Here is a 24,305-nt window from a genome sequence, read left to right as displayed (position 1 = left end):
GTGAAGCCTTCTTTGTTACGCTCAGGAAATTAACTATTTCATCATTTGTGCTTTCAGAGCATACATTCATTTATTCATCAGATATTTACTGAGTATTGCCCGTGTGCCAGGCATCAGGGTATATAAAGAATAGACAGGCCCCTTGTCCTCAGGAAGTTCCCAGTCTAGGGGCTCTTTGGGATACCTGTGCTTACCTTACCCATGGCTGGACATGTTTATCTCCTCATAACCCTGTGAGTCTCTCAGAGATAGGAGAGTGTCTCGTTTGTCTTATGTCAGGTAACTACCACTATGTCCATACCACACAGTAGGAACTAAATACATCTTTGCTGTAACAAATAAGTAATTTCAAAGGTTGACTATCTGTCAGAGTTCTTGTAGGGACTGAATAGAAACCTTACTGTATATAGACTTCACACTGATAAATACTCAGTCCTTGTCATCCTTAGCCCATCAAAAGGATTGAAATAGTTGATCACTAAACTTCCTGAAACACTTTCTTACCTTGGCTTACAGAACACCACACTCAGCTACTCAGCTGGCTTTCCTCCTACCTGCTTGGCTACGCATTCTCAGTCTCTCTTGTGGGTCCCTTCTCATCTCTCTGACCTCTAAATATTGGAGTACCCAGGGCTCAGTCCTGGAACTTCTCTTTTTCTACCTATGTGCTCTCTTTGACAATAACATTTCATCCAGTTTCATGGCTTTAAAAGCTATCCATATTCTGCTGACTCCCCAAGTTGTACCTTCAGCCTTTCCTCTGAACTGCAGACCCATACAACCAGCTGCCTGCTTGACAGCTGCAAGGCTAAGAGGCTTCCAAACCTGAGCTCCCGATATACCACCCAGTCCATTTCTTCCTACACTTTCCCCTATCTCCATCAATGGCAACTCCGTTCCTGCAGTCGCTCAGTCCAAAACCTTTGGTGCAATTTTTGATTTTCTTTTTCCTCACATATACTGCCCCATCTGGCCGTCATCAAACCTTGTCACTCTATCTTCGAAATATATCCTGAATTAAATCCCTTCTCACCACTTTCACTACGGCCATCCAGTCCAAAGCTCCATCACCTCTTGCTCATATGACTGTGATAGCCCCACTAAGTGGACTGCCTGCTTCTGCCCATGCATTCCTCACTCTCTTAACAGAGTGACCCTGTTCAAAATAAGTCAGATCAGTCATGTCACTATTCTGCTGAAAACAACCCTCTAATGATCCCCAAAGTAGAGTAAAAGCTAAGGTCCTCACTATGACCAATGAGGCCTTAAAGGAAAATGCTTCCATTCCCTCCCCTACCTCATCTCCAAATAGTCTCCATTCCCCATTCTCTCCAATCCAGCCACACTAGCCTCCTTGGTGTTCCTAGAATGTGCCGGACACGCTCCCACTGCGGGTCTTTGCATTTGCTATTCCTCCCGCTTGCAGTACTTTTCTCCCATATTAATGCATGGCTAGCTCCCTCACTTCCTTAAGGTCTTGTCTAAAATTTCAACCCTGCTGCTAACATTTCATATTCTTCTTTCTTGTTTTATTTTTGTCTTCCAAGCATTTATTCTTATCTAACATACTATATATATTGTACCTATTTATCTAGTTTATTGTCTGTCTCACCTACTAAAATATAAGCCCCTCACGGGCAGGGACTTTAATCTAATCTATTTGGTTCCCTATTATGTCCTCAGCATGTAAAACAGTGCCTGGCACAGAACAGGCTCAATCAATATCTGCCTAATGAATGAATGTACCCTGAAGTACACATTAAAATTAAAATTTAAATAGAGATGTTTAAAATTGGTGATGTGGTTACTCTTTTTCTATGGGAACACATCTCTGAAATGATAAAGACATTAGTGGAAAAATAATTCAATATATCAAAATTTGATAGCCAACATTTCTATGAATTTATTTAATTTGTAAAGGAAAATGATTTATTAGTTTTTACTGTCCATAAGCAAATTATTCACAGTAATTTTAATTTCAGGATTGTGCTTATCCAGAGCATGACTCTGTGACCAGCTCTTCCTAGCACTATATTATTTGTGCTCACAGATTACAAACTGAAACCAACATGAACCCATCATTAGAAAGATAAAATGTACCACCAAACCTCAATGCTTAACAAACCCCAATGTGTGATCTACCACCAAATCTCAATGCTTAACAAACCCCAATGTATTATATCCTCTTGAAGCCAAGACAGTGGCTTTGGAATAAGAAGAGCTGGATGTGAATCTTGGCTCTGCCACTTCACCAACTGTGTAACTTCAGGTAAGTGACTAATCTGAGTGCAGTTTTCTTGTGTATAAACGCAGGTAATATCGATTTCATGAGAGAACTGGGAAGATGGTTGAGTGCCTCACACAAAGTAGGTACCCAATACATATTGCTACCCTTTTTCTCCAGCTACAATAGATAATTAGGGTAACTATATTGTTCTCAAAAATTTTTTTTGATAGGACTGGTTGTTCCACAAAGGCTGCTCACTCGTCAATCTGGGCCCCCCAGAACATTCAGAATGGGGTTATAAAATTATAAAGCGTTGAGACACTCATTACACGCAGTGTACTGACTGACTGGTCTTGCTTAGGTTGTGAGCCACTCACCTAAGTAGCCTTGGGTCTTTTTCTGTAGTGCTGTGACTGGGCAGTCTTTATGAGCTAACAGCAGCTGTTTCAATTGAGCCACCTCATTGCGTAGTAATGTGACTTCATTCTGAGGAGGGAGGGAAGAAAAGAATATGAAGAAAATTTATGCTCCACTCTTGAACCCCCCGTAGCTATGCCCGAAGTGAGGACAGAATGCTGTCTGGATTTTCTCCCTCAAATCTCGGAAAGACCCAGCAAGGCTTTAGACGGCCCAGGGCCAATACAGCCACGAATTCCATGACAGGAGCTGCTTACAGTGATAGCAGGGATTTTAAATAGAAAAATGACTCCTATTTAGGATAAATACGATTACACCGAAATTAATAATGCATATGTCCTTTGATTAAGAAAGCTAACTTCCAGGAATCTATTTAACAGAGCTATCTACTCAAGTGCATACAATGTACACTGCAGCACTGCTGTTATGGCAAAAAATTAGAAACATTATAAGTATCCATACCTTATAACATAACTTACACTACAGAATGCTACATGGTACAGCTATTTACAAACACGAGGTAGGTCCTCTGTATACATGGCCAGATCTCCAGGAGATACTGTTTTATGTTACAACAGACAGTCCCTCCCTGACTCCCCCACAAAAGCTATAAATGAAAAAAATATTAGAAATACATACATGTCTGGTAGGTACACACCAAACTTATCTACAAGGAAAAGAATGAGACTAGGAAAGACATATTGAAGAGAGACTTTATTTTTAATCTGTACCTCTGTGTATGTATGTGTATATTATATATATGTTATATAAATATATTACCTTTGTAATGGAATATTTTAATAAATAATCAGAAGAAGGGAAAATAATATTCAAGAAATTATCTGGGGACTTCCCTGGTGGTTCAGTGGTTAAGAATCCACCTGCCAATGCAGGGGACATGGGTTCAAGCCCTGGTCCGGGAAGATCCCACATGCCGCACGGGAAGATCCCACATGCCGTGGAGCAACTAAGCTCATGCGCCACAATTACTGAGCCCACACTCTAGAGCCCGCGAGCCACAACTACTGAGCCCGCATTCTGCAACTACTAAAGCCTGCGCGCCTAGAGCCCATGCTCTGCAACAACAGAAGCCACCGCAATGAGAAGCCCGTGCACAAGTTAGAGTAGCTCCTGCTCGCTGCAACTAGAGAAAGCCCCGCACACAGCAAAGAAGATCCAGCACAGCCAAAAATAAATGAAAATATCTGTATTATAACCGTTCTATTTGCGTTTGAGTGGCTTTTTCTTTCTTTTCTTAAGCTGTGTTACCTGGGCAAATACTTTCCCTTTGGGTGTTCCACTACCCCTGTCAGATTCTACTGATGACTAAAAAGAGCACCCTGGGGCGCTTAATCTAATTCCCTTCATCCAAACTGGTCTATGGATGACTCATTCTAGTAGCAGATTTGGGAGTAGTGGTAAGTGTCCTTTCCAGTCCCCGGGGAAGAGGTTTCAACTCTGACTGTTAAGACATTCTTTCTGCATTCTCCCTGGCATATGTTCTGGATCTGTCTTAAAGAATTATCATCTTCTATTATATCGTCCCACTTTTTCCTGATTCAATCTCACGTTCCAGATTCAACAATCCTAATAATCACCCAGGACACACTCACACTCAGCTGAATGTTCTGAGACGTGAGTTCCTCAGCCTTCTTCTCTAGGGAGGACACCCACAGCTTCCGCTTTTGACGGCAGCGCGAGGCTGCGGCCCGGTTGCGCTCCAGAAAGCGCTGCCGCCGCTCATCTGGATCTTCATCCACCGTGCGCCGACGTCGCCCTCCAGTACTAGGAGTGGGTTGGGCTGGTGAGACCTGTTGCCCAGAAGGAAGAGGAGTTACTTGAAGGGAATGCCAGTCCTTTCCAAACTAAACCTGACGTAAGCTCTGGCAAAGATCTGGTAAAAGTATATACCAGTCTCTGTAACCACAGCGAGTCTCATTACTATGTCCCTTAGCTTCTCTTCTGTAGTAGTTCCTCATTCTGCCTCCTGTTTTCTTTCAGTCTTCTCAGTTCCATACTCTGATTATTTCTGAGACAGATAAAAATGAAACTAGGATCACTTTTTGTTTCTTAACAGGAAATCTTGTAGGCAGGGAAATTATAATCAAGGGAGGTGTCAGGGGAAATTTTAGGGAGACTATGGAATAAAAAATTGGAGAATCACCTATCTGGTCAAGCAATATATACAAATAACTGTGTGCTACAAGTTTCAGAAAAGGAGAAACGATTTTACTATCAGTGAGATATGAACTATCATGGAGATATATGAATTAGTATATTCTCTTTTTTTTTGGCCACACCGCACGGCTTGCAGGATCTCAGTTCCCCGACCAGGGATTAAACCTGGGCCACAGCAGTGAAAGGCCAGAATCCTAACCACTAGGCCACCAGGGAACTCCCAATATATTCTTTTTATTTAAATCAGTTATTAATCATCCTCAGCAACGCCCCTGCTTCCTGCCTTGTTTGTTCTGTTTTTAAAGAGAAAAACATTTTTAAATCTCTTTACAAATTGGCGATTTAAGACTGTCTTTTGTTTTTAAACTTCAGGCTGATGTCTCTTGTCTTTAAAGCACTTTTGCATCATCTTCCTTTTCTGTTAGCTGGTATGTATTCAAAGAAGATAGACCAATTTTACAATAACGGTCAAAATTAAAATATAGAAAGGTCAACCATCTGTATAAAAGAAACTATGTAATGTAAAACAACGCCAAAAATAAATTCTTCCTGAATCTGTTGCTATTAGAGAACATCTATATTGGTAGTTCCCAAATGCCAGAGCTCACATTAGTTGCATGAGAATAAGCATAAGCTTATAAGAAAACAGAATGTTATTCTACTTCAGGCCCTACTGAATCATGTTCTCCATTAACACAGATAATGAAGAGATCATTTTATTTATTCAGATTAATATTCTCTCTCCTAAAAGAAAAAAAGTGGAGAGGAAATTTCAAACTCATTTTAATGAGCTACAGGCCTTGGGGTCATTGCTTCTCACTGTACTAAGGGAAGTTTACACAAATTCTCCTGTGATTTTCAATTTCCTCTTTGTCCTGAGCTCACTGGAGCACATGTAAAGATTGGTGCTTTAGGAGGAGAATGGGGAAAAGGAAATGATGGGTTCCTATTCTCTCACAGACAACTCAACAAGACATGCAGGGAATGGAGGTAAAAGAACAGACCAAGAGAAAGACAGGAAGAATAAGAAGGAAAGGAATTAGTGGTAACTAAAAAATAAGTCATGTCATTTCCTCAAGAGGGGAAGCAGCACAACTTGGGCAAGGGGACTACTGCTTTACCATTTCCAGAAGGGACTGGCATTAGAAGGGGTTACAGGAGGGTGGGCAGGCTTAGCTTCCAACAAGAAAACTCAGATGAAAGCTTTTGTTGTTGGCCAAGCTTTAAGGCAGCATATGGTCATTAAATGTTAGGACATGTGGTGGTAACTGATAAAGCAGGTGGTGACATCAGGAAAAGGGGATGGGCAAAAGATGTAACTCTAGAAACTGATCTCAGGTTGTTGTCACCTAACCAGTACAGACAATATGAAAACTGAGGCCTATTCAGTTTTCAAAGAAAATTAGTAAACTGAGGCCTCCCTGAAAAAAAGAGTTGGGCTTCTAAATGGGATCCCTCTGGCTTTTTTAAGACTTTAATTTCTCCTGATAAAAGACATTCAATTGATGAGGAAAAAGTGTTTTTTGGGGGTGTGTATTTGTTTACTGAGCCATCTTAATACTGTGACATCACATTTTATTAATATATTGTTTTTCTTTTTTTTTTGGCTGTGTTGGGTCTTCATTGCTACGTGCAGGCTTTCTTTGTTGTGGTGAGCGGGGGCTACTCTTCGTTGTGGTGCATGGGCTTCTCACTGTGGTGGCTTCTCTTGTTGCAGAGCACGGGCTCTAGGAGTGCGGGCTTCAGTAGTTGTGGCACGTGGGCCCTAGAGTGCGTGGGCTTCAGTGGTTGCGGCGCATGGACTAAGTAGTTACGGCACGCGGGCTCTAGGCGCACGTGCTTCAGTAGTCGTGCTGTGCGGGCTCAGTAACTGTGGCTCGTGGGCTCTAGAGCGCAGGCTCAGTAGCTGTGGTGCACAGGCTTAATTGCTCTGCGGCACGTGGGATCTTCCCGGAGCAGGGCTTGAACCCGTGTCCCCTGCATTGGCAGGTGGATTCTTAACCACTGCATCACCAGGGAAGTCCCTAATATATTGTTATTATCTGATTTTTGCTATAAATCTAATCAGGTAAGTTTTTTTAGGTGGGTGGGGGCTAAGACCTAAGATAGGAGAGACTAGGGGAAGCCTCCCTTGGTGTACAAAGTGGTCTGAAGTGAGGTCCTGTCACATTTTAGAGGGTTCTGCAGATACAGCATTCACATATAGAAATAACCAAAAAGCAGAAAACAAAAACTGAGACCTCCTCTGTGACAGTTCTGCATTATCCAGTCTGTTTGCATTTAGTACAACCCAAGGATGGATAAAGAATAGTGCATTTTGCTACTTTCAAACTGTCAACAAGAACCAAAGTGCAGGTAGACGCCCAGAATGCTGAAATCCACTCTTCTTTCATTTTCTTCCTCCTTGAAAAAACAGGTATGACTTAAAGAGTAATGGTGACACAAACTGGTTCCCCCATCCAAGGGTCTAAATGACCTGTGGCTGGGCAGGGGATGGGGCGTCAGGGTGCTGGACGAGGATCTGGCTTTGCTCTGGACGGGCTGTCACCATGGTGCTGGCAGTCCCCACCACCATTCCACAGCCACCGTTGATTGAGGAGACTTGGTGGGTTAGGGTGGCTTTTAGTCTCTGTAGGAAAAGATAAGGAAAAATAGCTTGTCAAGGGTGAGATTCTATCAAGGGTGAGAAGAGTGGGCTTAGATTTTATTACTGATGTTACAGACAACTAAAATTCCCACACTGATTTTCCCTTAACAGAGGGATTAAAAGAAAATGACAGGGAGAGAGAATGTGCACATGATCCCTAAAATACCTACTCTGTCCCCTCACTATCATCCTGGGCACAGTTGGAGGGCGGGGGTTGCTGAAGCTATAGAGTCCAGATGAAAGCTCTCTCCTGGAACCTGGCCAGGGGCTGGTTATTACGCAGTTATTCACCTCCTGGCCAGCTCTCCTGCCCACTCATCCACCCCTCCATCTGTCACCCTGGAACTGAAACAGCAAGAGTTCCATTCCAAACAATCTGTGCTGCTTCTTTTCACTGCCATGGTCTATGTACCAGTCTCTAAAGGTGGAAGAGAGGAGACAGGAGTCATGAATCAGGGTCTTTTCTTCTCCAGACCCCACAACTGGGTGGGTCTTTAGCTCTGCAAGCCCCAGAAGATACCACTTCTTTCAGAAGGGCCAGCGTTGCCCCGGGCTGGGATGTACTCACCATCTTGGCTTCTGATGGCATAGGGTGGCCAGAGGGAGAAATGGAACCACTGCTGTTAACTGGTGGGCCAGGGATACCAGGAATGTTGGGCACCATAGACACAGGTCTGGCCAGCTGGATCAAGAGAAGGAAGAAAAACCAAAAGGGAACATAATGCTATTAGTGGGGCAACAGCTTCCCCAAATGAAGTGCTTTTGAGATTGGCACATTAGGGCCTGTTCTATGCAACCTGCGCATAGGGCATGCAGAAACAGCCTGGGAAATACCATCCCCCATGGAGCGCCACAGGATAGGGGACCTAATCCTCCAGTGCTATGACAATTTCTATGGGGAAGGCTGAGGCTGTATCTTGAGGAAAGTGGTGGGCAATTTGTGAGGTACTTAGTGCCAAGTGAAATCAACCAATCAGCAGGCTGGCAAAATCAATTCTTGGACCAGGAGCCAATTGTCCAGATGAGCCTTTGTCTAGTGTTCCATAGTGCTGGATTGGCAGAGGTTAGTGAAGAGTACGGGCAGGCTGCCATGTTCAACTACTACAGATCAGAGCCCACGTTTCCCTGGGGCTCATGTGTGTCTATGAGCATTCAGGTGGAAGGGAGGGGTTAATGTCTTGGTAGGGTTGGCTGCCCCAACTTCAGAGCTCACCGATATAACAGAAGGCATCTGTACCGGAGGCCCTGGCAGCACAGGCATGGTCTGTCCATTAGCAAGATGCATGACGAGAGGGAGGGAGCCAGTGGGAGACCTAGAGGAAATATGAAGAGAAATGCTCATAATACAGACCCTTTTGCCAATGATCCTCCTCTTATAATTACAGCAGATTTCCCAGTCTTTTCTAGTAGCGTTGTAAAATCCTGGCACCCTCATGAAGGTGGATAAAGCAGGGAATGCTACTTACCTTACCTTATAGATGGAGAGAAATCGCAAGATCTTTACACCTTGCAAATTAAATGCACCACTGAATTCAAGTGGGTGGGAAGCTAATCCTATTAAAAGTTTAGAACAATTAAATAAACATCCCTACCACTGGCGTGTATAAATTCTGTCTTGCCTTAGGCAAGGAATACTTCGACCAAAGCTGCCATTTTGCAAAGCTGAATTATGTCATATGATAGCCAAATCTGAGTAAGTTCCTCCTGTTCCTTTCCACATTTTGCTCTACTCTGTCTAAGAAAGAAGCCATCCCTTTGTATTTTTCTTAGTGGGTCTAGAGAACAATAAACTTTAAGAGGCTGAAGCCTGACAACAACCTCTTAACCCATGGGTACCCGGGACAGGATCTTAAGTCATCCCACTAGGAAATCTGTATGGGCCATGCTGGGAGTGAAGACAAAATTAGGAATAGGAAAGACCAAGAACCCTAACTGGGACTGAGGGGAACAACCAGACTTAAAAAGGATGACTTGGGCTTCCCTGGAGGCGCAGTGGTTGAGAGTCCGCCTGCCGATGCAGGGGACATGGGTTCGTGCCCCGGTCCGGGAAGATCCCACATGCCGCGGAGTGGCTGGGCCCGTGAGCCATGGCCACTGAGCCTGCGCGTCCAGAGCCTGTGCTCTGCAACGGGAGAGGCTGCAGCAGTGAGAGGCCCGCGTACAGCAAAAAAAAAAAAAAAAAAAAAAAAAAAAGATGACTTAATGGGTTTCAGCGCCTCCATAAACATCCAGATGATTGAAGCCAAGAACTAAATATATACTTCCCTGTGTGACCTCCACCACTAAAATGAACTTCCTAAAGTTCTAAGGATTCTTCTTTTAGATCAAAGAAGTATTAAACCTCCAAATTAAGGCAGTACACCCCCAAATAAATTCTTGCTTGTCTACTAAAAAGGTAAAGAAGATTCTGTTTATGGGGTGAAAAATTTATGTTGAGAGACAATCTCAGTGACTTGTTTTCCTTGAGTATTCAGAAACAGTCTCTATTTAATCAAATAATTTCACACAGAGGAAAGACATTCAGGCTTCACTGTTTCTCCCTGCTCTCTTTACTTACCCCAGTTGCCTGTTGGATGGTGGAGCCTGTGTGATGACGGAGGTTGGGGAAGGAAGGGTTGGGTGAAGTGGATCATAGCCCAAGTGGAGAGGCAGGGAGCCAGGGCGTACGATGGTAGGTGTGGGCGTAGAGATCACAACAGGCTTTGGGGCAACATCCTGGGGAGAAGACACCAACAGATCACAAAATGCTTTAAGGGACTGCTTATAGGGAAATACATAGCTGGTAAAATCTAGTATAAATTTATTGGAAAGAGCACTTGGACTACTCATGTAAATCATGACCTGATTCCATCGTGATCATGGACCCATACCTCACTCACCCATTCAGTAGGAATGCTGAGTTAAGACCTTTTGGCTATCTCCCTTTCAGGGATGATGGCTATATGAGTGAGATGACAGTTGGCAGATCACTTGAAATTTCTGTAGAAGCACTAGAGTACCATATAAATTCTAAGGAGTGTTATAATTTTTTTTGGCAGGGGACCATGCCGTGCAGCATGTGGGATCTTAGTTCCCCAACCAGGGATCTGCAGTGGAAGTGTGGGGTCTTAAACACTGGACCGCCCGGGAAGTCCCAGGAGTGTTATAATTTTTCATGATCTAGATACTCTCATTCTAAACTTGATGCTCAAGTGTCCACTGATCTCTAATGGGAAAAGACAGGTATAAGACTGGTGATAAGGCAACCCAATTGGTCTTAACCCAACATCTCCTATAGACCCCTTAAAGAAAGGGCTACGGAAGTTTGAATAATGATCATATTGTGATAAAACAAACTGCTTCCCATTGTTAAGTTGTAAGGACCTTAGACTGCCAGTGGCTACAGTGGCCCTGAAAACATCTCTCAACAGCCTCTAGGACCTGGCTGCTGGTGAAAAGAGGAGGGGGGATACAGTTGTAATGTTTATGGAGAGGGTAGTTTTGAGATGTTAGCAAACCAGTTTTGGAGGGAGGTAAGATGAGGTACAGATGCTCTATCCACAGTGGATATTAAAATTAATAACCACTGGTAGCACAGTAGAGACTGGAAGGAGGTATGATGGGCCTTCTGAGGTTATGATGAAATTATCAAGGTGTTGGTTACATAAGCTGTAAACTTTGTGAAAATTCAGTAAGCTGTATACTTACAATTTATGTGCTTTTCTGTATGTGTGTGATATTTCAATAAATTTATTAAAAATACTTCACAAAAAGTTTCCTTTAAAAAAATAATAATCAGGGCTTCCCTGGTGGCGCAGTGGTTGAGAGTCCACCTGCCGATGCAGGGGACATGGGTTCGTGCCCCGGTCCGGGAAGATCCCACATGGCGTGGAGCAGCTAGGCCCATGAGCCATGGCCACTGGGCCTGCGCGTCCGGAGCCTGTGCTGCACAACGGGAGAGGCCACAACAGTGAGAGGCCCGTGTACCACAAAAAAATAAAAATAATAATAATAATAATAATAATCAGAATCCTGACAGATACTCCCTTTGAATCACTAGAAAACTTCCCTCTGGGAAGACATTTTTCTAAATTGTTTAATGTTCAATTTATGAATTATGTGATTTTTCTTTTCCACTTATCAATTGAAGTAGTACAACATACATAAAGTACGTTAATCTAAAGCATAAAATAAAACTAAATGACTTTTTATATATGTAACAAGTCTTGTTGATGGACATTTGGACTGCTTCCAGTTTTTTGACTATTACGAATACAACTGCTATGAACTTTCTTATATACTTCTTTTGGTGGACATATGCACTAATTTCTCTTCCATACAGACTTAGAAGTGGAGTTGCTGGGTCAGAGAATAGGTGTAATTTATATAAATCTTCTAAACAATTAACATTTATTTAAATATACTTGGGCTTCCCTGGTGGCGCAGTGGTTGAGAGTCCGCCTGCCGATGCAGGGGACACAGGTTCGTGCCCCGGTCCAGGAAGATCCCACATGCCGCGGAGTGGCTGGGCCTGTGAACCATGGCCGCTGAGCCTGCGTGTCCGGAGCCTGTGCTCCGCAACGGGAGAGGCCACAGCAGTGGGAGGCCCGCGTACCGCAAAAAAAAAAAAAAAAAAAAAAATACATATATATATATATATATATATATATATATATAAAATCAATCCTCCTGTATCACACAATATTTATACAACAAACGCATCAAAACTTCATCTATCAATTAACGTTTGAGATGACTCTTGGTAGAGTTTTACCTTCTCCCTGAGTGGTGGGGAGCAGGGGCTAGAGGCAGGACTGTCAGGTGGGGATGAGTCTACCTCCACTGGCTCTTCTTCTTTGATTTTGATGTCTGGTGTAGAAGGCAGAGACATGTCAAGGGGCCCAGAAGCAGCCTGTTAAAAGAGAGAAGTGAGCATAGTTCAACCTCATGATTCCCTTCAAGTTAAAGCTCTATCTTCCCAGTTAAAAGATGAGGGAATATACTTCTAAGAAGTTCAGTCCTTGGTCAAAGCACCAAACTGAAAGTCAAAGAAATGTGGAGCCCAGGTTTTATGTACAACTCTGGCCAAATCCTTTAACTTCTCAGGGCTTCTGTTTCCCTCCTATAAAATGAAGTTATATCTGCCTCGCCACGGGTGAACATTTATAAAAATTCCGAAAGGGAAAAAAAAAAGCAACCTTAAAATGCTTATAAAGGCCCTGAAAGGAGAAAATAAAAAAAGATGTCATTTATCCATGCAAATACAATGACTATATTATTTTTCAGGAAAGCACGATTCCTGAATCCAGTGCCTTCGTATTCGCAACCAGCTCCATTGGCTACTAGCGAGCTGTGAACAAATTTTCTGCCGATCAGAATGACTAGGTTACCCAATTATCAAAAGCAAACCAAATCAAACTGGCTATTAAAGTACTGTCAACAAGACAGGAAATATCTTTTCTGGGGAACTCCCCATGCTTGATGGTGTTCTCACCCCAAAATCTGGTGCTAGAGGCTAGAAGTTAGGGTTTGGGGATAACAAAGAAAGGAAAGGCTGGTCATTTCATCAGTGAAAGAAATTAGAACTTGGTTCTAGGAGCACGACTGGAGAAAACCAGAAAGGAAAGAGTACTTTTCTGGCAGTAGTGCAATCAACTCACAGAACTGTGGAGCCATAAGTGGCTTTGAAGAAAACAATAAACCATCTGAGACGACCCTGATACTGCGCCACAATAGGAGAGCTGGCACTGCAGTTCAGTTTCATGACAAAGTGTGTCCTTTGTTCTATTCTTCCCATATCCTAGGTTTCTTGATGAAAGAGGAGCTTGTTTTTAATTTATCCCTTGCTATCTTAATCACTAGAAATATTGGTATTTGAGCAAACTGAAGATAATCTAGTGGCTAATACATGGTAATGTAGTGGTAATGGTTCTTTCTCTCCAATCTGATAAGGATGAGCAACAGCATAGATGATTTCATTTCTGCCCTCATTTTTTCTACACAGATGTCAGGTCCAGTTGGGCTAATTCTCAGATCCCTGAAGTCAGAGGGCTGTAGGAAGGAGAGGCCTCTAAGTGAATACAATCACAAGTTTAAAATCTCCTAGAGGAATCTCCTAGAAAAGCTGTGGTTCAGAAAAGTTTGGGGCTCATTAAAAACTCCTGGAGACAATTTTCCACTGAGCCTGTGCTTCTCATCAAGTAGACGTGAAGACCACCCCTGACCCAGCAGGGAGAAACACTGAGAGATGCCCAATGAGTAGAGGCCTAACTATGAATGGCTTCCTGTGTCAAGTGAGCTAAAATGGAAGTGGAAAAGACCTGGAGCCTTAAAAGGAGGTTAATTTTCTTGGATTTGCCTATAATAAGTTTGGTTTAAAATCCTTCACATCCTGGTGGAAACAATTTGACTGATTTCTTTGTTTGGGGGGAGGGAGAAATGACAGGGGGGATGAGGTAAGGAAACTGTAAAATAAAATTATACCACATAGGTTGAAGCAACTGATTGATGACGGACCTGGGTCTCTGAAGAAAAAGAATGACAAGCCGACTGTGGCTAGTTCTGCTGTCTGAAAGAACTACAAATATATGCCACCGTTTCCCCACTTTCTTTTAGTTTGCGGGAGACAGCATGAAATGAAGATCACAGAAAAGCTATGGAACTTGGAAAGACCCCCAGTGATAAGAAAACTTCATTCTTATAATTTAAGATGGATGAAAAAATCATGCACAAACTCTCTTGATTTACCTGCTATCTCTCTCTTAAGAGGGAAAGAGCTCCTCCTGGAAATTTTTTCTTATGTCTTGGCTTTCCTATATTCTCATGGGATTCCATGCCTCACTGTACCACGCAATTATGGGAGGTACATGTGTTAATGTATATATGTTTTGAGATATACTGGAATTTTTTTCTGAATTATTATGGAACACAAACATGATTTTACATAGTGACTAATAACCCAGAATTTTAATTCTAAAGTACAGTAAACTTTGACCGTCTCAATTTCCTTTTTTTCCAAAACCCCTTATTCCTTGGGAATTATTTTTCTTTGACTCTCCTTCTTGAACTATTTCCTCTGATCTTCCACACTAAAGGATTCTCTAGGGATCTTGAATATAAAGGTTAAAATCAGAATCACAGCACCTCAGAATCTGAAGTGATTCCAATATTTTAATCCTCTCTACAATATCTATACTAAGTGGCCTACACATAAATGAACACACTTTGTTATAGCTTCCTATCCTGGTCCTATTTCTACCCCTGGGGCACAGAGAATATAAAGTTTAACCCCTCTTTTACAGGAAAGCACTTCAACTAGCAATGTTTGAAGACTGCAGTTTTGTTCCAATAAAATTTCTTTTCCAAGCAAAATGTCCTCAGTTTCTTTAAATGTTCCCAAAGTGACCTAATTTCTAGTTCTTTCACCATCCTTGTTGATCTCCTTTGAAAGGCTTTAAGAACATCCTTCCTTAAGCTTAATGTGTTGAATATTACTAGAGAGCTACTTGAAGGTAAGAGTGATATACACTGAAACAAAGAAGAGTTGAAATTCAATAAATGTTTATTGATTGGCTGATTGAATAAAACAGTCCAGGTGACAAGTCTGATTAGCTCAGAAAAGAGTGGGATTTAGCAAAAAAGATGTTATCTAACAAAATCTGAGTAATTTATAATCTTTTTTAACATCTTCAACATATTCAGAACAAAAATAATTAAAAAACAGATTACTGAAAATGCTCCACTGGAAGAGCAAGAAGACTGATTTTTGATGAAGATCCAACACTTGTGCTGATCCATCATCGGGACCACCTAAAGACCTGAGTGGCTGACTGGGATCTGTGAGTACTATCTGGTTCTACAGAACCAAGCCCATAATTTTGTGCTTTAACCAATTAAGCTAATTAATTATTAATTTGCTTAATTATTAATTATCCCAGGACACAATGAAAGTTGCCTAGATCTGAACACTACCAGTTTTTCAGCAAAAGTCCCGTCTCTTGCCTTTTTTTCATCCTCATCTGCAGCTTTCTTGAATTCATGTTCAAAGGAGCTAGCTAGTTCATTGAAGAGCCCCACCTCTTCACAGTTCTTCAGGAATCTAGTCGGAGTAGGAGTTTGATCTGTAGACATGAAAAGAAAAGGAACCTCTATTTTAGTTTTGACCTGAAATTAAAACTTGAGAGCACATAGAGAACACACTTTTATTCTTCTATTTGGAGTGAATCTCTGTGTTCAGGCAAATTTGCTTTAATTGAGCTCTAGTAAGTAAAGACTGGTGTTAGACCACCAGAGGGTGTCTGTGCTGTGTTGCCTCAAGGCCAGCAGAGGGAAGTTAGAACAATGTTTTTGTGTGACTATCTATGTAACCACCTTTCTCCCAGAGGCCGGTTTCAGCTCCCTCACCCCCAAGCAAAACAAAACCGCCCACCCAGGTGGAGTCTGTGAAACCTCTAGATAGGAAAATCAAGTACAGTTAAGTGACATTTTCTCTTTACACTTACTCCCTGCTAGGTCTGAAGTGAGTAGGTATACGCAGATGGACGTTAAAATCTGATGAGAAGAAACTGAGGATCAGATGGTTGAGTCTACTGGCTAAAGCTACCAAGTAAGAAATGGTGCCTTGTCTTTCAGTTGTCACTGAGGTAAGGGTCTATTACCTTCTGAAGGCATTCCAGGCAAATCTAGGGTCTGGGGAACAAGACAGCAAGATCATGAGCTAGAAAAGGAAACTGCAAACAATAGAGCTCATTTCATAGAGACCTGGGTCTGAGAGCAAATTCGAGAAACCAGGATATTTGGATTTAGATTTGCCAGCCAAAATATCCTCTCAGAGGCTGCACAAATCTTTCCTCAGCACAGTGCCTCTGCCCTTGGGAAGAGGAAGTCTCTTGGTAAGCCATGGGAACTTTTTAAGCGACCTGAATTTTAGATTTGAGCTTCTCTCTCCCCACCCAGTTTTTCTAGTTCTTCTCTCTTAGGTCAGTTGAATCTTGTTCCCTGGTCCTAACTCTATTATGATAGTTTTCCTTGACATACTAATCACCTCAGGGATTCATCTCATACTCCAAACCACTAAATTGAATGATAGGGATAGAACAATGTTTAAATGATATTTTAAGGAGTGAGACCTGGGGCTAAAATCGCTCCTTCTAGCATGATCAACTGGGAATAGTCCAGTGGGATTTTCCATGGAAACAACATAATTTTTTTTTATTTAAACAAAACCTCTTCTGAATCAAAAGAATGTTTGGAAAAATTACCACTACCTCCCAAAATAGTTTTAAAAGGTTCTCTGGCAGCTTTGGTTGGCCAACGATAAAGCCACTTTCCCTCCATCTCTGGGTGAGTGGAGGTAATATTCCCTTATGCTTAGAGAGTACTTCAGTAAGGGCACATGAAAAAGTCACGACTCAAGTGGAACAGGACGGGGCAGCTAAGGGCATGGCTATGGCAGAAGAGGGCCTTTTGGATCTCTGGTCTGAGGCTCATGTAAACTTTTCCCATTCATGAACAAACAGCCAAACAGCCAGAAAATGTATAAGAAAACCCTTAGCCTGCTCTGGTGATTCCAAAGAAATCAACAGGTGTTTACTGAATACATTCTGTGTTTTGGTGCTATAAGCATACACTTGTGTGTATATTTGGGGGAGGGGGAGATAGGAGTATAGGAGTCTGGGCCAAATATAAGACATGGTTCTTGCCATAGAGAACTACGAGTATGTTTTTCAGTTGAGGAAATCAATTTATATATATAGTATCATAGTATACAAAAAAATAGGTGCCATGTACAGTAGAGAAAAAAATTGTTATAGAAACTAAATAAAGACAAATTAATGACAGCAGTTAGGAAAGGTTTCAAGAAGCGGGACTTGAGCTGGGCCTTTAAAGAATGGCTTCAGATGGTAGAGAAGAGAGGAGATTAGGAAGATAAGAGGAGTAAGTCAGGTGAAGGCACGGAGAGAGGCAGGGTATGGGCACCAATATATAGATGAGGAGAAAAAGGTATGTCTATGTCAACTTACATCCCATGTTAGGGATGTAAGTTGCATCTAAAGTTGGGTGGGGCGCATAGTGGAGGGGGCGCAGGCGGTGCTGACCGCAGGCTCCGAGCAGAGGGGCTGGCGGAGTGCCTTGGGGTGCAGTGTGGGGCACCCACGAGCCCAGGACGAGGTGTCCAATGAACAGACGGCGCCCCCAGGAGCCTTGCCGACCGGCAGGACTACAGAATGGTACCCCTAAATGGAGAGAGTTAGGGCTGATCAGAGAGGACGAGAAACAAGGAAGGCTTCTGAAGGAGAGCATCCTCCGATTCTTCCCCCACCTGAATCCCTGTTGCTATGGAGACCACCAAATGGGACTGAGACCTGGTATGAGAGCCTGCACACTGTGATGAAGGCTCTAAATGCCACTCTTCACAGCAACTTGCTCTGCCGGCCAGGGTCAGACAACCTGACTGAGGAGAGGCAGGCCACCCTACCTGGCCGCGATGACAACTCCTACAGGTACATTCTCTTCATCATGTTCCTATTTGCTGCCACTGTGGGCAGCCTCATCCTGGGATACACCCGCTCCCGCAAAGTGGATAAGCACAGTGACCCCTATCATGTATAGATCAAGAACCAGGTGTCTATGCTCTGATGCTAAGAGCCCGGGGATGGCAGAAGATCAAGATTCCTGAGGATTATCTTGTGGGGCCCCCAGAACTCAGCTATGTGTTACATCAGGCCTCAGAGTCCTAGTCTGTAAGATCAACAAGAAACAGTGCTAAGGGAGGTCATTTCTGGGGTAGGAGGAGAGGATCTGGCAGAACTGGGCCTTGTTGATAAGGATTTTTTCCAGCAAAGATAGACTTTACAGACAGTGGGAGCCCTCTGAACAAATATATAAAAGTGGCAGGAACTCCCTGGCGGTCCAGTGGTTAGGACTCTGCGCTCTCACTGCCAAGGGCCTGGGTTCAATCCCTGGTTGGGGAACTGAAATCCCACAAGCCGTGCAGTGTGGCCAAAAAAAAAAAAAATATATATATATATATATATATATATATATATATAAGTGGCAACAGATGATGACAAATGAGTGTTCTAGTGGCTGTAGTGTTGGGGGCTAAGGGTTAGAGGAAGTTGTAGCAGGGGAAATGAGACAGGAAAATGCCCTGAGGACACACTTTTTGATGTGTTATCTTCAATAACCTGAGAAACAGCGATGATTATCCCATAACACAGACAGGAAATCTAAGTTATGTTACTTACTTATATTTTTTCACATTTTATGTTTTTCAGCCCATTTAACATTTGTGATTTTACTCCCTGTGAGGGAAGCAGAGCAAGTGCCATTTTGCCCATTTGGGCCAAAGCAGTGCCATGACTGGAACCCAGGTTCTCTGGTCTCCTTGCCTAGTGCTTTGCAAAACTCTGTGCTACCTAGGAGTGGATCTAGGCCTGAAACTTATATAATTCTGGGGGGCCCTCCTTAAGAAAAAGAATTTTAAAATATCTTATTTTTGCAAGTACTACAAAAACATATCACCATGTTAATACATTGTTAGGGCCCCTCCTAAGATCTTAAGGAGGAACCATGTGAGTACAGGGCCCTGAATGTTAAGCCTCATTAGCTCCATGGTTCTGTGCCCCTCCAGCCATGTCTCAGTGCCCTTCCCAGCCCCATCTCCAGTCCTGGGGACTTCACTACCTCTAAGGCAGCCTCTAACATTTTGAATGAATTCTGTGAGAAATTTTCTGATATCAAGTTGAAATCTACTTCTAGAAGATTATTATCACACCTAGAAGATTATCATATTAAAAGAGGCAGGTACCTGATTCAGTGGAAAGAGAACCAGCCCTGATTCTACTACCAGTGTGGTGTATAAACTGGCTAGACACTTAAAAATAAATAAATAAAATAAAGTTGGGTGGACACCATGGGGCTAGGTTATAGAAAGCCTGAAAACCCAAATATAAATAGCCTTAAAGTAAGAGAAAACAGGAAGATAATGACAGATTTTGAGCAGAGAAGAATTTCAGGAAGTCTGGCTTTTCGACAGAATGAAAGGTGGATTAGAATGAGAGAGGAGTCAAGGAGGCCAGCTAGGAGACTATGGAGGAATTCAAGCACAGTGACAGTGGATGGCAGGAAGAACAGAAAAGAACAGAACAGTCAGAATTTGAAGAAAGAATAAAACAACTCAAGATTTTGATAATACTGCTATCAGTGAATAACAAAGGAGAGGAACTGGTTTAGGGCAGGGGTCCCCAACCCGTGGGCGGGCCGTTACCAGTTCGCAGCCTGTTAGGAGCTGGGCCGCACAGCAGGAGGTGAGCGGCAGGTGAGCCAAGCAAAGCTTTATCTGCTGCCCCCCATCGCTCCCATCACCCCCTGAACCCTACCCCTACCCCCCCACTCCCACCCTGCCCGTGGTCCTAGGAAAAACTGTCTTCCATGAAACCGGTTCCTGGTGCCAAAAAGGTTGGGGACCGCTGGTTTAGGGGACAAGGAGTTCCCTAATTGACAGTCATTGACATGAAGATTTGAATGACAGAAAGACAGCCAAGTAAGTGTTCAATAAGGTGTTGAAATACATGTGAGATAACCAGGTCTTAATTTAGAGATACGAGAATCACCAGACTAGATAGGATAGCTGAAGTGTGCAATGGGGCGAACACTCCAAAACAGAATGTGAAGAATAACAGGGAAACATTTTATCTCCTTGGCATTGTCCTGTATCAATTTCTCTCCCCACTGCTGGAGGGCGGCATAGGCCTTTCCACGCATTTGGAATAACCTCTCCAACTTGATAACTTTGACCCAAATTTAACTCTTTCATAAACTGCTCCAATCAATTTCACTTAATAATAATTCTCTTAGTATTGATATTGTTTGTATTATTCACTTATACTTGGCTGCAAATACTAAACATTTTTTTCATGTATACACACCCTGACAATAAACTTAAGTATGTGTTGCCTACATATACACTCACGTCCTCTCCACTCTTTCCAAGGACCTCCCCCAGGCTTTCTTCAGGATCATCAATGACAATGTCCCCAACTCGAGCAAAGTGCCTGGTGCAAACAGTAGACACTCAACAAATACTTGCTGAATTAATAAGGAACAGGAGATCTGTAGTGCAAGCCCCTTTCTTCATGTACAGAAGTATGGTAGGAGGTCCTGTCTTTCCTTCTCTGTGTCTCAGGCAGCATTTTGGCTAGTAGTACTTAGAGAAATTGTGCCTTACCTGAGTTATTAACTGATATAATACAGTAATCACCAACTAAATCCCCCATTGGTTAAACATTGGGGTAAGCTTGCTTTAACTCAGGCTAAGTCAGAACCCCTCACGGTATCAAAAGAAAAAACCCATTTTGGTTTGTTTGTCTAGCTGAAAATGGCACAACAGAACTGCTGCACGGTTTGAGAGCAGTTGCTGAGAATGCTCCCTTGAGAATGGCATAGGTAAGCAAAACAATATCCAAAAAAACCAGTGAGAGGTTCCAGGTCACCCAAATCGGCCTAGAAAAGTCCCACTGACTAAGTGTCTTGTTTGTCCTCAATGGTGTCTGGGTTCATAAAGGGAAGTTGAATTTACAAACTGACACTCTGCCTACTGGGGGTGGGGGGAAGACGACACTGACACCCAGTGGAAGAGAAGTAGCCAGGCTAGGTCGGCTCTCTTGCTTTCTTTTGTTCACCCCTTCACTGTGGGTAGGGAGAAATGTCAAAGGCGTCTTTTGTCTGTAAATCTTCCAAAGTCCTAATAAAAAGAAGGCAAGGAGGGAATAGACTGAAAGAAAGCTAAAACAAAACCTCAACACACCCACCTCAAAAACCACAGAACCCAATCGTATTAAAAACTGAGAGTGGAGGACACAATAGAAACTTGGGAGCTTTCAGTGTTCCTCTTTCCTGATTAAATGCAGATCACATAAGGGCTCTTAATGGGAGAAGGGGAGTACAGCTCCCGGTACATCTGGTCCCTGGTATTAATCTTAACTGTCTGGTGATATCAAGGCACATGGCTTCTGGGGCAGCAAATACCTGCAATGATGACTGAGTCAGTTCGGGCTGGGCCAAATTTCAATGTCATCTCATGCTTGTGTTTATGAACTGCCAGGTGGTCCTCGTTTGTAAATCTCTGAAACGAAACAGAAGCAGAGATGTGAAAAAAAAATAAGCCATTCAATGCCTTTTCAAAATGTCCTACCAAACATCCTGCAACAAGGTTGGTCCCTGGAAAGAGGGACTGGAGAAGGAATAGAAAGGAGGAAAAAATGGAAATGATGGAAAAGGAGAGGAGATGGATTAAAAAAGAGAAAATAGGGAAGGAGAAAACAAAGCACTAGAAATCTTGGAGGAGAGGGTAAGGGGAAGACCATAGCACCAACTGCTCTGTAATATCAGGTCCAAACTAGAGAAATGGACAGATTGTTGGTGAAGTGGGATCCAGGAAGGAGGTTCCAAATGAAAAGAACATTAAGGCAAACTCGTAGCAAACAAGGGGAAAATAATTTTTAATAAAAATAATAAAGGAGAAGGGAAAGGCTGGGTACTAGTTGGTCATCACAAAAATAGGAAATTCAGACCAGAGTGGGGCTGAATTGGACTGTTTATGAGCAGGCTAACACGGAGATAAATTATGCAGGATTAGGAGAACAATTTAACTTCCTGGCCCCCACAGTGCTGCAGCAGGCGTCTGCCCAGATCTTTGGCTCAGGGTTTTAATGAGCCAGGATGGAGCTGTAGAGGACAGAGGCCCAACAGCCAGCAGTAATGGCACACACCAGCCCCATTGGCCAAATGCTGTCTCCCTTAATCGGGCAGGCCGCCTGGGCTCCATCAGCCATAAAGGGGCCAGTGCAATGTTGTTGGCTATATAATGGTAGAATAAAAATGCAAGCAAAAAATTTTTGTTGGGTAGGGAGAAGCCTGTGGCCAGGATGAGGGAAGGGAAAAAGGAGATGGTATAGAGATTTTACTTATTTAAGGGTTTGGGTGAAAGGACAATGAAAATGTGAGGCTAGGTCTGCCTCAGTTTATGACTAAGTAAGACAGTGTTACTGGACAATAATTTATGCTCCCACCCCTTCTTCAGAAGGGGGAGGTGAAGGGAACAGATGAACAGCAGTAATTCAGAACAATGATACACTCAAAATTTCCTCTGAGGCTGGCTGGCTAGTTCCTTCATTAAAACATGCCTGCAACACAGTAACAGCTTGGATGCTGCAGTTTTCCACAGCTCTTTCATCAGCCAGGCTCCAAAACATGGTGCTATTTGTCTTTTTGTATCTAAAAATAATGATTGGTTAGTCCTCTCTTTTCACTTTCCTCATTAGATAGATACACACTTCCCACCAAAACTACCTTTAGCCCTCTCTTTTCACTTTCCTCATTAGATAGATACACACTTCCCACCAAAACTACCTTTAGCCCTCTATCCACAGCTCTTCCTGACTGCAAACCAGACAGGAGTTGGCCCCATCCTAGCACCTATCCAGTCAAGAAAGCAACACTGAACTGTTTAAATTCCTTTATTTTATCTAAAAGTAGCTTTTCCCAAATTTGCTCTGAGCCCCATCATAACTAAAGCCAGCTTAAGACCTAAAATCCTTCCAGGCTAGGCCTATAGGCCTGAAGGGTGAAGGAAAATTTCAATTAAAATATGAAGAATCAAGAAGTACAACAGTCAAAAGAACACTGCCTTGGTGGTTTCCAATGCATCTAGGACAAAACCGAATAAAGTGTGGGGATATTTAGCCAAGAACTTTTTTCTATTGCTGGTGAACCGTAGATATCAACTTTGTCAGTCACAGATTGTTCCTAATGAAATTAGGGTGGGGGTGGGAAAGGGGGGGTTAACCATGGGTATATTTCTAGGTTAAACAAGTCACCGTGGAGGGTCTGGGATTGCCGGGTATTCAGTAAAAGGAAATGAGCAGAACTAGTCTAAAAAGGAGGAAAAAACCATCATTTCACAAGGATAGGAAGAACAGTGGATTAGACGGGTATACGTTTTCAAAATGTAATGGTAATAACAATCTTTTTTCAAAAATACATTTATAGGTAACTTGAAGGAAATTTCCTGTAGGTAGCTTTAAAAAATTGGCACAATGTTCCAGAATACAGAAGAATGACTTTCATGCAAAAAAGTCCTTTTCTACTATTGGAAATACAGCTTATCCAAAACTGCTTGGAGGACGATTTTATTTTATTTTAGAATTTATTTTATTTTATTTTATTTATTCATTTTTGTTGGCTGCATTGGGTCTTTGTTGCTGTGCGTGGGCTTTCTCTCTAGTTGTGTGAGTGGGGGCTACTCTGTTGCGGTGTGTGGGCTTCTCATTGCAGTGGCTTCTCTTGTGAAACACAGGCTCTAGGAGTACGGGCTTCAGTAGTTGTGGCACGCTGGCTCAGTAGTTGTGGCGCACGGGCTTAGTTGCTCCACAGGCATGTGGGATCTTCCCTGACCAGGGCTCGAACCTGTGTCCCCTGCATTGGCAGGTGAATACTTAACCACTGCGCCACCAAGGAAGTCCCTTGGAGAAAGATTTTAAACCTCCAGGTTTCGCTCTCGTTAGGACTGTTTAATATATATATATATTTTTTCTGTATGCGGGCCTCTCACTGCTGTGGCCTCTCCCGCTGCGGAGCACAGGCTCCGGACGCTCAGGCTCAGTGGCCATGGCTCACGGGCCCAGCCGCTCCGTGGCATGTGGGATCCTCCCGGACCGGGGCACGAACCCACGTCCCCTGCATCAGCAGGCGGACTCTCAGCCACTGCGCCACCAGGGAAGCCCAGGATTATTTAATATTTTAAAAGGCAACTCCGCTTCTTGTTACAACTTCTCTGCACAGTCCTGACTTGCT

The 24,305-nt window shown here is 42.9% G+C and overlaps 2 protein-coding genes across 10 annotated transcripts in view; one reads left to right on the top strand and one right to left on the bottom strand.

The window, feature by feature from the left end:
- Positions 1 to 24,305, bottom strand: part of LOC132529497 (cyclic AMP-dependent transcription factor ATF-7) — a 94,652-nt gene that overhangs the window by 9,274 nt on the left and 61,073 nt on the right. For 7 of the 9 annotated variants that reach the window (XR_009543482.1, XR_009543483.1, XR_009543484.1 and 4 more), the window contains exons 3-11: positions 21,480 to 21,576; positions 15,450 to 15,568; positions 12,223 to 12,360; positions 10,027 to 10,184; positions 8,683 to 8,782; positions 8,038 to 8,151; positions 7,299 to 7,451; positions 4,258 to 4,455; positions 2,605 to 2,713 (exon numbers count right to left, since the gene is read on the bottom strand). Coding sequence is in view for 6 of the 9 variants with exons in the window: in XM_060166044.1 (XP_060022027.1) it covers positions 2,605 to 2,713; positions 4,258 to 4,455; positions 7,299 to 7,451; positions 8,038 to 8,151; positions 8,683 to 8,782; positions 10,027 to 10,184; positions 12,223 to 12,360; positions 15,450 to 15,568; positions 21,480 to 21,576 (1,186 nt within the window). In the remaining 3 variants the exon portion in view is untranslated. The remainder of the gene's footprint in view (positions 1 to 2,604; positions 2,714 to 4,257; positions 4,456 to 7,298; positions 7,452 to 8,037; positions 8,152 to 8,682; positions 8,783 to 10,026; positions 10,185 to 12,222; positions 12,361 to 15,449; positions 15,569 to 21,479; positions 21,577 to 24,305) is intronic. The other 2 variants (XM_060166048.1, XM_060166049.1) reach the window with 2 other exon arrangements.
- LOC132529572 (potassium voltage-gated channel subfamily E member 3-like) lies at positions 17,688 to 18,059 on the top strand. Its single transcript, XM_060166243.1, has one exon. The coding sequence runs from the start codon at positions 17,688 to 17,690 to the stop codon at positions 18,057 to 18,059; it is 372 nt and encodes a 123-aa protein (XP_060022226.1).

The sequence above is a fragment of the Lagenorhynchus albirostris genome, chromosome 11 (assembly GCF_949774975.1).
Source record: "Lagenorhynchus albirostris chromosome 11, mLagAlb1.1, whole genome shotgun sequence".
NCBI classification, from domain to species: Eukaryota; Metazoa; Chordata; class Mammalia; order Artiodactyla; family Delphinidae; genus Lagenorhynchus; species Lagenorhynchus albirostris.
This window is presented reverse-complemented; position numbering and strand designations above follow the sequence as displayed.

Coding starts and splice junctions, on each gene's coding strand:
- LOC132529572 (XM_060166243.1), top strand. CDS start 17,688: ATGGAGAGAGTTAGGGCTGATCAGAGAGGACGAGAAACAAGGAAGGCT.